Genomic DNA, 14,969 nt, shown 5'->3' with positions numbered 1-14,969 from the left:
AAAACTAAATGAGCTGCTTGTCTCGGTCATTTCCTAAAGTTTGTGGCCAAAGTCGAGGAAAGGAACATGAGCGGTAGATTGAGAGCTTTTGCTTTATGGGATCACCTCCTTTTCTGCTGAGTCACTGCAGAGGCTGCACCCAACCTCTCTCTATCCCTTTTCCTCTCATCCGTGAACAGCAGACACTCGAACTCCTCCAGCTGTTATTGTTGTAAAATGTATGTTTTTTTGCTTAGTTGGTGGTAAATGTGTCAATCCTGCAGGAGTTTTTCTAAATCTGTTTACTGATAGGGAAAGAGATCAAAAGTTTCTTTCTTTAGGCATTACAGCTTTGCAGCTGCAATGGACAAAATAAGTGGATGTTTTCTTTATGTGGAAAAGCAGCTTAAAGAGTTCCAAGTTGCACAGAAACTGGGAACACAGGGTGACTCATCCTCTTTGATGCCATGTGAAGTTCATGGTCAGAGCCATTAGTTACCGTGCACGCCACGCTAATTGCAGGGCCGGGGCGCGAAGATAGAAAGCGTTTCCGATAATGGACGACAGCGTTTTGTCAACAAAAAGCAAAAAAAGAAAAGACAGACGAGAATAATAATCTTCTCTTGCGCGTGTTTTTAGCATTTCTCTCCGACAGTGGCCCCAAAGGAAAGGTCATCGGGTCACCACAAATTGGTAGCTATGATTCATATATGTGAGGATAATAATATCTATGACAAACCCTCAGTAATCCAGCCACAAGAGCTCTAAGATGCCGACTATTTGCCCGCAACAAAGGTCACCGAGTGTCGGCGTGTGTGGAGCATGAATGTTTCCAGTTTTTAGGTTTCTGCACTGGAAAAAATGCCCCTCCAAAAATAAGTAAAAAAACAACAAACACAAGACGTTTTTGCTTGAAATAAGCAGAAAAAATCTGCCAATGGAACTAGTGAAAATCAGCTTGTCAAGATTTCTTGAAATAAGATGTGATATTTGGGACTTTTGAGTTAAAAGTGATCTTGAAATTAGCTTAAAAACCTCTTCAAATGTAAAAAAAAAAGCTTGTTTCATATGAAATATGACACCAAAACAAGACGTTTTCAAGACTTTTTCACTTAACAAGATATTCAAGATGTATTATATTAAAACAAGTCCCTGTATCTGGCTGAAATAGTACTTGTTAGGCAATTATTGTCTTATATCAAGTGTAATGAGATACTCAATGAGTTCACATCAAAAAAGAAGCACACTGGAAAAAATCTAAATCTTACCAAGTATATTCGTCTCATTGAGTATCTCATTACACTTAAAGGGGAATTCCTGTATTTTCAACATTAAGCCTCTTTTCTGAGTCGTCTGCAATGTTTTAGAACCCCCCTCACCACTTTTTTGATGTTTACTGCTGTCTCCGGTATTTGCCTAATTTTGATTCTTCTCAACCTGCTTCAGAACGGCAAGTCATGTGCATGTCCAAAAAGGTCCGTAAAAGCACAATAAACGTCTGTTTTCAAACTAATCAACTCACCGGAGTGGTTACTGGTGTGCACTGGTAATCCATATCAAATTTCGTTGCGAAAAGTTGCTTCTGTCGTGTTTTATTTGACATTTTGTAAATCCCATTGAGTTGTATTGAAGACTGGATGTTCGTCGATAGCGGACATGTTTGTAGTTCTCTAGCACCGGAAATGCTGCTAGGTGTATTGCATTTCCGGTTAGTACAGCAGGTAGAGAGCAGCATGACATGGCTTCACCTTCAGTTCTGCCTGGTGACAGAGCACTAACTGCTACACACCTTCAGCACAAAAAACTCACTTTTCTCTCAGTTGGCGGACGTTTCTCCCCACACAAACGCGTCGGACTAACAACCGCACAGATCCTTCCAACATTAAAGTCTTACAGCTGTGTTAGTTAATAGAAACGAGCAGAATCCCCCTCCCCACCCCACCCATCCCCACCCAACCCCGAGTCAACACCGAAACTCGTCTTACCTGTGTGAAGGTTGTCGTCTTCCGGAAGCGGCTAACGTGTCGCTAGCTAAAACAAAGAGCTCCGCTGAACTCGAAGAAAAGCGAATTTGAAACAGACCAGAGACAGAGATCAGAGGGTCTAGACTCTTGTCGATTTGTACAGATGTGGGAATGGTTTTCTCTATATGGTATATTTATTTTAGGAGCAAAATGCGAATGAAAGGGTTGAAATACATACTCGCACATTTGCGACCGTTTTTTTTTTCCCTCGCACAATCAAATTTTAGGCGCAATATGCGAGCAAATGCTCGCTGTGTAGAGCCCTGCAGATATAGGTACTTGTTTGAAGACAACACATCTTGAATATCTTGTTAAATGAAAAAGTCTTGAAAACAAATTGTTTTGAGTCATATTTCACATGAAACAAGCTTTTTTTTACATTTGAAGAGGTTTTTAAGCTAATTTCAAGATCACTTTTAACTCAAAAGTCCTAAATATCACATCTTATTTCAAGAAATCTTGACAAGCCGATTTTCACTCGTTCAATTGGCAGATTGTTTTGCTCATTTTAAGCAAAAACGTCTTGTGTTTGTTGTTCTTTTACTTATTTTTGGAGGGGCAATTTTTTCCAGTGCAGCTGAATAAATCTATGTGCTGGTTTCTGCACACAATAAATCAGTTGAGATAATGTCAGGTTGTAAGAAATAATTTCCTTTTGTGGAATCTCAATTTAACCAAGAAACCTTCCTTTGTGTCCTGCCACCTGTCAGTGAAATATCACCGATGACAGGAAAAGATGTGCCAACTTCCATATAAACACCCCTGCAGCCCAAAGTCCACAGACGAAGTGAACATTGTGAGTCTCACATGCATTATTGATGACGGGTAGCGAAGAATATGAGATTAAAACGGTGACGATAAATGAACAGAGGGTTTAAAGTCAGCATTATTCCCCAGATTTCATCATTATGTCGAGTCTTTATGTATTTCAAGTGAAATAGATGGATCTATTTCGGCTGATATTTTATATTAACATCTAAAGGTATTTTAATTTTCTCAAAATTATTAACTGTGAGAGGAGTGGAGGCTGTAAAATGACACAAATATTGACACAAATATTCACAGTTATTCAAGTGAAAGGTCAGCATATTGAAAATTGCTGATGTAATATTTGCATTAAATGCAAATGCAATAAAACTAGGGCTGGGCAACGATTAAAATGTTTAATCTAATTAATCGCATGATTTCCCTGATTAATCACGATTAATCGCATTTGTACGCAAAATCCAAAAATGAATCCAAAAGTAGCGTATAGCTTTTAGCATTTAGTTTTATTTTAAATGTGCTGCCATATGAATGAAAGTGCCATAACATTTGTTGTGCAAACACACTTTTAACATCAGCATCTTTCTGTAGTTTTTATGTAGAAGCCTCGCTCCACTGTCTGTTTCCTTGAATGACTTGCTGCTATCAGTTGTGTGTTTTGCCTTTAAAGCGATACAATGTAACTTCACAAAAAGCCCACTCTGGAGCTCCCCCTACAGGCTTGGAGGTAATGTACGGTTACACTGTCGTAAATACAACACCCTTTCACTTTCACTTTTCATGTTTGTTGACGAACCGGCGAGGAGTTAGAAGGTGCAAGCTATGTCGACCAAGAAGGTAAGAGTAATCAAATGTACCTGGGAGCGTGAGAGGGGTCTATTTGTTTTTGCGGTAGGTGTGCCAGAAAGCAAGTCAAAGTACTTCCGCTCAGCTCCCGGGCCGCTCCAGCAAAGTTACATAGCGCAGTTTTTCCAACTCAGACCCCCGAAGGGCATAGGAGACAGGCCAATCGTAATATTAAAACTCATTCTAGCCGCACAATTTTTCAAGCTGTTATTTTAAGGTAGAAATGTTACATAGTATTGCTTTAAGTGATATTTTAGACTGGAACTACTACGCTGAGAAGACAATTCAACTTGGCAGTGTTTACAGATGACTTTGGTTCTGTCGACTCCGCCGTCTGGAAGAACTTTAAAATGAAAATGGCCGAGTAAAAGTTCCGTACCCTTCTCCATGTTTGGTGGATCCGCCGATTACTTTCTTTTCCTGTTCCACAGCAGACAGCAACAGATTTTTACAAAATAAAAGCCTGTGAGCAACAGACTTTTATAAAATAAAATAAATAATAAAACAGCGGTGGTTTGTGGCGTAGTGGGTGGAGCAGGCACCCCATGTACAGAGGCTATAGTCCTCGTGCAGCTGGCCCCGGTTCGAGTCCCACATTGGACAGCCCTGTGCTGCGTGTCGTTCCCCCTCTCTCTGCCCCCTGCTTCCTGTCTCTCTGAACTTTCCTATCTATTAAAGGCACAAAAGCCCCCAAAAATAATATAATAAAAAAAAAGAAAAGTATGTTAATAAGCAATAAAATATTTATCTGCGTTAAATAATTAATGAGTTAACGCGATAATAACGAGTTAACTCGCCCAGCCCTAAGTAAAACGTGTGTAACTGCAGCTGCGTGTTAGAATTTGACCACCCCGTGTCCCAAAAGGCATAAAGTTTAAAATGTCTTTAAAAGACGGGCCTTAGAAACGGCTCCTCTGACATCTGGCACAGCTGGTTCACACCAAGAAACCGAGGAGCGTTCAACCGTCGTCAACCTGCGGCTCTCCTCAGGTGGGACTGACACCAAGCATAAACTACATTTAAAGAAGATAATTGTGAGGTTGTCATGATGTTTCCCTGAGGTTCATTAGAGTGTGAAAGTTCAGCTTAATCTCACGGTAATGAGCATGAATAACACCGCACTTCAGGCATCATTTATACACGATTTAAGCTTTTTGCTGTGTCATTCTACGCTGTTAATGAGACAGCAAACGGTCCGGGTCAAAGTAAAAGGAAGGGTGCCATCCTCTCACATCACAAAGTGTAAAGTGACTCATAATCTGTACCAATAATAATAAAGGATGAACATCTGAAAGTGTGCTAAGCAGGTAGCTTCATTCTTATTTTCAGTTGGTTCCAGTTCTGTGACACATCGCTCTTTGGAGGCCTGTTAACAGACTTTGAGGTGTGTTTAGGATCAATATTTGGTAAAACTGATATTCTTTCTTACCTCTGCCAGTGTTTTGTTCCATTTGCCTCTGTTAATTACCCCGTGATTAACCGAGAAAGGTGCTTTTATCAGGAAATTCTGAGCCTTATTTTTCTCAAATGGGGCCCCAAATTCTTCTTAAACTTCGACCCACACATGTTTGTTTAGTCGCTCGTTTGCAAACTTCTGACACTGAATTTTACGGTGATCTTTCTGTCTTACGGCTGTCCTGAGGAGTGGACCTGAACGGCTGCTGATGTTCGGGACAGTCGCATCTGATTCTTCTCCTTGAGGGAAAATGTGGATAAACTTTCCCAACTAATGGATTCTTATATCATGAAAAGGCCATTCCTATTTTCTGAATAAGTGATCACAAGAGCTCCCATCGTCTATCCCTGAGGGAAAAACAAAGACTTTACAAACACGCATTAACTTTAATGGTTTCTCATGTCATGAAAAGGCCGTTCCTATGTTCTGACTGAGTGATTGCAAGTGCTCCCATCATCTGTGAAACACTTTATATTCTTTGACTCTTATCATCATCAAGTGACCATCACAAAGACATCTGGTTGGGTTTAAATTTATTCTGCATGAAGACATCCAGCCAAGTCAAACTGAGCCATCATCAGTCAGAAGAAGACTGTCAGGGATTACTGCCAAGATGGAAAAAACTGTCCTTACTGCACTCACTTTAGTTTTAAAGGGATAGTTCACCTCTTTTGACATGAAGCTGTATGACATCCCATTCTAGCAACATCATTACTGAACATCTTCTTACCCCCTGCTGCGTACGGGCATTGACAAAAGTAGTCCGGCTAGTTTGCTGGGGTTACAAAAATAAAGCGTTTTGCTTCTCAAAACAATATGCGTTCAAAAGAGTAATACATTTGTATCACAAAATCGTTCATCAAGAAAAAGTCAGACCTCACAATCGCTTGGTGCTATTTTCTCTCCCTTCCTATTGTAAGAGGAGATTTATTTTGGTGTGAATACATATTCAGCAGATTGGCTTATTTTGCATTGTTCATTATTTTGAGTCCAAATAATTTAACTAATTGTTTCTATATTTATAAATACTACATTCTGCTGTTTAAGTGTCATTTGGAACTATGTAATATGGCGCACTTTACGTGCAGGTAATGTGAGTGATGATTAAGATTGGCGGAGTGATATGTAAGAGGTGAGCGTTGACGGTTTTTTGTTTTGGTTGGAGATTAAAAGTGGATCGAGTTATACGGCCGGAGTTGTCCTCGTGCTCTTACTTTACCCACAGCCCTCCGATAGTTTATGTAAGACAATAATTCAAACATCCAAAACCCGGTCTTACAGTATCACTGCATGCTGTGTGGACCGTGCAGACCGAGCAGCAAACACCGTAACAGGTGCGGCTGTCGGCAGGCGGCAGCAGGCAGTGATACGAAGGGAGAGAAAATAGGGCCAAGAGATTGTGAGGTCTGACTTTTTCCTGGAGAACCATTTTGTGATGCAAATGTATTACTCTTTTGAACGCATATTGTTTTGAGAAGCAAAACGCTTTATTTTTTAAACCCCAGCCAACTAGCCGGACTACCTTCATCAACACCAAAACGAGGCTGGAACTCTGCTCACAGGACGCAGCAGGGGGGAAGAAGATGTTCATAAATGATGTTGCTGATATGGGATGTCATACAGCTTCATGTCAAAAGAGGCGAACTATCCCTTTAAAGCAACCTCCTTTAGCGCTGTTAGCTTTGTAAGTGTTGTGAACCTCTAAAGATAAAGTGGGAAAATATCCTACTGATTACAAGCTCAAGCTCTGCAAATGCTTCCAAACTGAAGAGGAGCTTTTAAACAAAGTGTGGATTGTTTGCATCTCTTTGATTTTTGTCACTCTTGTCGGACATCTTTCATGCACGTGTCGGCATCATCAGCCAGAAGCTGCTCAGGTGAAAATGAATGGTGCAGTGACTGACATTCACTGTCTGTCTGCTTCCCCTGCAGCAGAATTTCATTTGAAATCTCTCAGTTATGGTCTGTGAGAAGCCCAACACCCCCACAGGAGGCGTGACGTCAGCGCCCAAAACATCCCAGTTCAAATACTGACCCCCTTTAGCTCGTTCTCATTATAACAACATGCGTGTTTCTGATGCCCTCGTGGAGCCTGCAGCGTTTACCTGATGGAAATGGATTTTCAAAAGAATCTACAGCCACTCCGCTGCTTTACAAAACAAGATCCAAGGTTTATTATTATCATGAGTCATACACAAAACATTCATCGGAGACCAAATAGCTCAAGCGTAAAACACAGATGAAAAATGACTTTATGCTCCAACTGTAGACTTTAAAGTGATCATGTGGTCCTCAGGTGCAGAGTGGGTCATCACAACCATGACTGTGTTGTTTTACGGACACATAGCGGATCTAAATATTCACAGGAACTTTGATGCGCATCTCCACATCCATACAGAGACTTATACTTCTGTGGTAACATGTTGGCTACTTTTAAAATATATACTTATATCATAAAACTACGACAGTTCTTTATTGTAAGGGCTGGGCAGTCACTCCAGTTGCTCCTCAGCTGCATCATAAAAAATATGAAAGTAATTACATGAGAATCGAGTGAGATGCTTTTCTCTCTTTCCTCCTCTCAAAGCTACATTCAGATCCGGAGAGGCTCATAAGCACTTCAGCAGGAAGAAGTTGCAGAAAGCTCCCCGGGGACAGTCGCACATCTTGCCGATTCGCGCGCCTTTCCTCACGGCGCACTGCTCCCCGACATCACACTGAGGGAGAGAGAAGCGGCAACAGCAGGCGTCTGATTAATATCCAGAGAAGGGAAATCTTATCGATCATTCAGACAAAAAACAAACAAACAAAAAAAAAGTTCAGGTCGATTCGGATTATTATTATTACCGTTGGGACTTGGCCAAATTTCTTTTCCCATGAAGGCAGTCGCTTCGCCTGCAGCTTTTCAAGAACTTCTTGGAGAGCTCCAAGCTGGCAGAAAACAGAACAGAGAAACCGCAAAAAGAGCTTCAGGAATGTAGAAAATCCACCTTTATCTGTCTCCGTAACGCAAAGAAGCTGCTGTCAGTAACCATTTGATCTGAGATGATCAATTTAATAACAGTTGAGCACCAAATGATTGTTTCTAATACTGAATGAACTATTTCTGTCATTAACACCCACAACAATAAGTTCAACATTAAATGCGCGCTTCTGAATTTATTTTGGTTCAGTTTAAGGTGTTTCACCGACTTGTTCAAGTGCATGTTTTGGTTCTTTTATATTTCTAAGCAACATGCGTGAAATTCAAAACAGAAATATCCAAGAAAATACTAAAAAAAAAAAAAAAAAAAAGACCAAACTCAAGCACTTCGTCGTCTTTTTTTTTGCGCGCGCTGCGGGATCAGATCCGGTACTCACCAACTGCTTCTCGCTGGTCAGGTTCGGACCTTTGGGGTAAAAATCCCGCAGCGCTCTGGGGCTCAGCTCCTCCTCGGACTCCGCGTCCAGCACCTGCGCTCCGGCGGCGCCGGCGGAGAGCAGCAGCAGCGCGCAGAGGAGCGCCCCGCTGAGTAGGCTGGAGCTCTGCATGGTCCCGGTGCGCGGCATCGTGTGGCCCTTCGACGGTCTCAAATAGTCGGTCCCCTGCGCCGAACACCTTTTTATGGGAGAACTTCCATCTGCTTGCTCCACCTTATTCTTTGATTTTTTTTTCTTTTTGTCATGCGTAACAGCTGCTTTGGGTGAGTCATCCCGTAAAAGTTGCTGGGCAAAATATGCCACACAAAAAAAAGTCAACAACAACAGCAGCAGAAGCAGCCCCGCGCGCGCGGTTATTACTGACACAGTAATTGATTACTCGATACGTGATTGATGGATGGCGATTTTCAAACTGATGAGGTCATATCTATGCAGTTTAATATGAAATCAGACTGATTAGACTTTGTGTCCTCTGCCTTTCTTTAGCATTAGATTTTGGATATCAAACACAAACACAATCATGGAGATTGAACTCAGTTTAAACCTCACACTGAGCCTTCTTCAGCATTCAGTATCGATCAGCAGAAACTTTTCTTAAATGTCATTGACTCTCCTGCATTCAAACTCGGTGACTCACTCGGTCTCTTACACAGCGCATGTTCATTAAAATCTTACAGTCATGGCTTTAAAAACCATTGTTACGCATTCTTTGTTCAAGTGAAATCGGCATCGACGCCCCCTCTGACATATTTGATAGTTTCTCAACCTTGAAATTAGTTTTGATTTGAACAATTCACCTGCGCTCTGATACGATTTGTGACCGAGGCCCAAAAGATCGGCTGCAATCAAACTGTTACTGAGAGGAAATGGGGCCTTGTCAAATCTTTAAAATAGGATTATTATGCATTTTGAAGTTCTGTTAGATATCTAGTCTACGCAAGTTATCAGTGCTATCATAAAGGCATTTGTTTGAGTCTGTGCAATTAAACTTTAATTATGTCTTACTGGATCTGAATGGAAGGATTAGTTACTTTGGGTTTAATATCAGGGGAAGAGGATACATGAAAACCAATGATTGGAAATGAAAACAGAATATAATCTAAATGCAAAATATGTATCTTAGAATCTGAATAAACCGTGACCAGCTGCAGAAAACGCTTCTCCAGTCTGTGTTTAAGCACATGCAACGAGCCCTTAGGTCCACTGTAACAATGCAAAGGCTGAGTGTTTACACGAGCCAGCATCTGCCTGCCGTTGGGGCTCCTGTTGTGTTCTTCCTCCTGTGCTCGAGTTCTCCCAGCTCACCGCATTGATCGCTGGATTGGGAGCTGGCAGAGATGGAGGAGCAGGAAGCTTTGATTGTGCTCGTTGCTGCATGACTCATGTCTCACTCCATCCCAGTTTTAATGACTGAGACGCCAATTTAACGTCTCATTCACAACAACCAAGCCATTTCATTCACCGCCACGAGTTCATTAGGTTGTGTTCCGCACATCGCTTACAGTTGTCTGCTGAAGACTCAGCTCTGTAGGAGTTCTCATTTGCTTCTCTGGTGCTTTTCGGTGCGGCTCTGAGGTCACGAGGTGATTTGCCTCAATCTGTCTGCAGACTGGACTCTCAGCAAAACAAACACTTAAAGTTTTCTGACTAAACCTGACAGCAACATGAAATAATCTAATATATCATATGCAGATACTTATGGAAACAGTGGGAGCCTTGTAAACAAACAATTAAAGAGAATTTACCTTCTGTCGAGACGCAGCTCATTCTTTACCAGAGATGGGACTCAAGTCACTGTGACTTGGACTCGAGTCGACTCGAGTCGCTGTTTTGATGACTTGTGACTTGACTTGACAAAAAATAAAAGACTTCAGACTCGACTCGACCTTGGAAGTTAAAGACTCGGCACTTGACTTGAGACACGATGACTTGAATGACTTGAGAGTTATTCAGTTCATGTTTTCAGTTTGAATATAAAATTAATAAGAAAATAATATGGATTACCCGGTAGGAGCGCAGGCTGAGAATGGCGTCATGATTGGATCCCTACCCTGTCAGTCAGCCATGCCCTCTCTACATACCTTACGTGTTTATTGGAGAGAATAAACTCATATCAGATATGCATCAACATGTCAGCAGCATCGAGAGTCGTTGTCTTCGGCTTTCGTAATGACCATTTTGACGGCTAAAGACGAACAGCACAGTGAGAGACATGCGGCATCAACATCTCAGACAGCCAGACGACAACTTCCAACTTTGTTCGTCATTTAAAGAACCATTCTGACCAGTAAGTGCTTATCAAATTAGCTAATATTATCCTGTTAGCCTAGTCGGTAGTTAGCTAACGTTAGCTTGATATGATACGGGGTGGACAGGTTGGACACATTGGCCAATGATGTTTACTGACAGTTACTTATATATTTGTGTTTTCACTTTATTAAGATCAGATTCTGCAGGTAAAACTGCAATAATAAGGTGACTTGACTTGACTTGCCCAAGAAAAAATTACTTGGGACTTGCTTGAGACTTGCACATGTGTGACTTGGTCCCATCTCTATTCTTTATATTTTGCTTCCAAGCAGCCAGACTTTCTTGTAATATTTTAAAGTGGTCTTAGTCACAGTCTCTTTACCTCTGACCCATGAATCATTCAATCATGAAGAGGTATCTAACTCAAGGGATGAACCAGTGTTGTGTAGCTGCATGAGTGAAAAACAGCAAAGATAACACAGTGTGACAGACAGAAAACAGATTTCTGCAGCAACAAGGTGATTCCCAAAGAGCTGTTAGCTGAAAACTTGGCATATCTCAGCATGGTGTGCAGTGTGTCCTTAAAACATTTGAGGAAACTGGACAAGTGGAGGACAAAAGAAGAAGTGTCAGGCCTAAAGAACTATCTACAGCAGATGAACAGGATCTGAAAGTGATGTCCTTAAGAAAGAGGAAAACATCCAGCAAAGACCTGACACAGGAGCTGAGAGATGCATCTGGACCTTCAGCTGATCCATCTGCTGTTGGCCCAAGCCTCATCAGAAATGGGCTCCATGGAAGGGTGGCTGTCAGGAAGCCGTTCTTAAGGAAGGGAAACAGGGAGAAAAGGCTGAGCTGTGCCAAAGCACACAAGAAGTGGGCTGAAAATCAGTGGCAGCAGGTCTGATGGAGGGATGAATCCTCCCCAGAGCCCGGAGCTCAACATTACTGAAGCAGTGTGGGATCATGTTGGCAGAGAACGGAACAAAAGGCAGCCCACATCCAAAGAAGAGCTTTGGGATGTCCTTCAAGAAGCCTGGAGAACTATTCCTGAAGACTCCTTAAAGAAAGGACAGAAAGCTCGTCTGAGAGGGTTCAGGCTGTGTTGGAGAATAAAGGAGCTCAGAGCAGATGTTCACTTTATTCTGCAGCAGCTGCCTGGTGCTGTCATGTCAATATGGACCAAAATCTCTGAGGAATGTCTCCAGCACCTTGTTGAAAGTTTGCCACGAAGAATTAAGGTCAAAAGGGGGTCCACTGGCACGATGTCCCTGGTAAAGTGTATACCTAAATATTCATATCTGACGGTGAGGATAAGGCCTTTGTTCAGTGTTTGCATTTGTTAGAAAGATTATTCAAAATGTTTGATTTGATTTGCGTGAACACTTAAGAGAGGTGGGGCAACGCCCACTTTGGAAGTGATTTGTTTTTCATAAAGATCGAGATCAGGTGTTGGAACCAGAAAGGTTTTATTCAGCCTTCAGACTGCTCCTGTTTCATTTGTTTCTCCGCCTGAAGACAAACTGCGTGATGGATGGCAATGAAAAGGGGACGGATTACTCTGATGTTAGCTGACAAATAGATACAAAGTTTTCCTGCAACACGAGATCGGTGAAAGTGCACAGCTGAGGTTTTCCTCAATTAAGGCGTTGTGTGAGTGTTGAAACAAACTTAAATTGGCATTAGAGCTGGGAAAAGGTAAACAGCTTGTGACCTGGATGATTGATAATCTACGCACAACCTAATCTCACATAAACACCAACTTTCGGACACGTCATCACTGGGTGGTGGCGCACAATGTGTTGAAATGATCGGCTTTGAGGTGGTGGAAGGGAATCTGTTGGTGGACATATGTAGAGGATAGTAGCCTCTTCTAGAGGCCAAGTGCCTCTCCAGGAATGACCATATTCTCAAACTACACACAAACTGTGATAATAGGCAACCACTGCTTCTTCCATTGTCTTATCCATCAGACGTCCTCTTGTACAGGTGTAGAATTTACGTTGCATCTCAGCAATGGACGTGGGCTTTGGGGTATGTTTGAGCTCTACTTGTTTGCCCAGGTGCTTATAACATGAGGGCATCCAGCTGGGGGCTCTTTTGTTGCCACTCTTGACATATTTTTGGTGTATTAAAGCTCAAACACTTGCAACCACTGTTCCTTTGGCGTTCTTGAGTGTGAGTTGCACTCTGGGATGGACCAAAAACGATTGGGTTAGGTGTAGAGGACCCTAAAGTTTAAGCAACAGTATCAGACCACTGACGAGTTAAAATATTCCAAAAAAAAAAGCATCAACAGTGACTGAAAGCAACTTTAGAGAAGTTTGTGAACAGTAAAGTTACACGCTTTTGACTCATTTTGAAGTGTATCGACTTCCTGAAACCGTTGTGGATGGTGCAGAGATACCAGCGTACAACACACGACTTGGACAGCACCGCTTCTCTTTACGGTTGCTTGACTTTTTTGTCGGCTTTTGATGGCGTCTTTGCGGCCCCTTTTCAACATGACAACATATTAATCTGAATTTGCTGTATATTTGCAGGACTCACACATAGATTTGGTTTTTATGACATCCCACAACTGCAGGGGGAGCCAAAGAGCAAAGAATAGCCAAATTCATCAGGGTTACTTTAAAGATGGAGCAGAGAAGATGAAGCTATCCTCTTATATAATTTCTCAGTGTGCACACGCTGGACTCCTCTGTTTATTATGATGTTGTGCTGCAGGTCACAGCTGCTTTAAATGATTTCTGTCTGATGAGCAGTGAATATGTTTGTGACACGGTACATATTTACCTTTATTTCAATTTACAGTGTAGGATTAACATGCCATACCGCCTTCTGAAGTCGCAGGTGCTAAAAAAACTTCCCCAAAGATGCATTGGTTTGTCCTCTTCTGGCAAGATCCTCTCTCCTCACTTTTACCTTTTCATTTTAAAATTTGTGACATCAGTAAGATTTGTCTGTGAACGAGAAACAGAGGAGAGAGGAGGCTGAAATCAGCAACATGAGTTGTTAGGTTTATGTATCCGTAATGTACTTCCAGTAGTATGAAAGCTTGTAGAGCAGCTATTAAACGATAAAAAGGATATTTTTGATATAACACATCATTTAATTCTCTCTTTTTAAGATAAACCACAATGTTTCCAACCTTAAGCATGTAATTTTTAATGCCCATCTTTAAGTGTAAGCACAAGTTAAAAACAAACATCATATTTCAAAGTTACTTTAAAACACGAGTTCTAAGCAGAAGACTTCAACTCGCTTCTTTAGCTTAACACTCGTGTGTGTTGTGCCGGAATCCATCCATCTTTCCATCCATCCATCCGTCCATCCAACCATCCGTCCAACCATCCATCCATTCATCCATCCAACAGTCCATCCATTCATCCATCCATCCATCCAACCAACCAACCAACCAACCATCCATCCATCCATCCATCCATCCATCCATCCATCCATCAATCCATCCATCCATCCATTCATCCAACCAACCATCTATCCATTCATCCAACCAACCAACCATCCATCCATCCATCCATCCATCCATCCATCCATCCATCCATCCATCCATCAAACCAACCAACCAACCATCCATCCATTCATCCAACCAACCAACCGTCCATCCATCCATCCATCCATCCATCCATCCATCCATCCAACAGTCCATCCATTCATCCATCCAACCAACCATCCATCCATCCAACCAACCAACCAACCAACCAACCAACCAACCAACCAACCAACCAACCAACCAACCAACCAACCATCCATTTTATATATACCCTATAGCCTATCCCAGCTGTCATTGGGGGGAGAACTACCAGGTACTCCCTTGACAGGTCGCCAGTCCATCACAGGGCCACACAGAGACAAACAGGACAAGCACCCATCCATGCTCACCCTAGGGTCAATTTTTAGAGTCGCCAATTAACCTAACATGCATGTGTTTGGGATGGAAAAACCTCAGGAGGAAGCCGGAGTACCCGGACAGAACACACCCATACACAGGGAGAACATGCAGACTCCACACAGAAAGGCCCCGGCAGGGATTCAAACCAGGAACCCTCTTGCTGTGAGGCAACAGTGCTAACCACCACACCACCGTGCAGCCCAGTGCCTGAATCCTAGCAAGCATGATCATGTATAAGTGCTGCAACATCATCACAAAAGGATGAATCTAATATTTTATGATGTAAGACGCAGATCGGAGACAAATCAAAGGAAGA

The 14,969-nt window shown here is 42.1% G+C and overlaps 1 protein-coding gene across 1 annotated transcript; it reads right to left on the bottom strand.

Annotated features, from left to right (window-relative positions):
- Positions 1–7,239: 7,239 nt before the first annotated feature.
- On the bottom strand, positions 7,240–8,652 carry cart3 (cocaine- and amphetamine-regulated transcript 3). Its single transcript, XM_075472440.1, has 3 exons — positions 8,431–8,652; positions 7,918–8,001; positions 7,240–7,787 (listed from the first exon to the last, which is right to left on the bottom strand). Exons 1-3 carry the CDS (start codon positions 8,617–8,619, stop codon positions 7,680–7,682), a joined length of 381 nt encoding a protein of 126 aa, XP_075328555.1. The 5' UTR covers positions 8,620–8,652; the 3' UTR covers positions 7,240–7,679.
- Positions 8,653–14,969: the final 6,317 nt, after the last annotated feature.

Source organism: Odontesthes bonariensis, chromosome 1 (genome assembly GCF_027942865.1).
Source record: "Odontesthes bonariensis isolate fOdoBon6 chromosome 1, fOdoBon6.hap1, whole genome shotgun sequence".
NCBI lineage: Eukaryota > Metazoa > Chordata > Actinopteri > Atheriniformes > Atherinopsidae > Odontesthes > Odontesthes bonariensis.
Note: the sequence above shows the minus strand (reverse complement) of the source record. Positions and strands in the feature narration are given on the sequence as shown.

What these genes read in the sequence shown, in the direction of transcription:
- cart3 (XM_075472440.1), bottom strand. Translation starts at nt 8,619, where the DNA reads ATGCCGCGCACCGGGACCATGCAGAGCTCCAGCCTACTCAGCGGGGCG. An exon ending in TGACCAGCGAGAAGCAGTTG is followed by an intron (nt 8,002 to 8,430) that starts GTGAGTACCGGA and finishes GTTTTCTGCCAG; the next exon opens with CTTGGAGCTCTCCAAGAAGT. An exon ending in AATTTGGCCAAGTCCCAACG is followed by an intron (nt 7,788 to 7,917) that starts GTAATAATAATA and finishes TCTCTCCCTCAG; the next exon opens with TGTGATGTCGGGGAGCAGTG.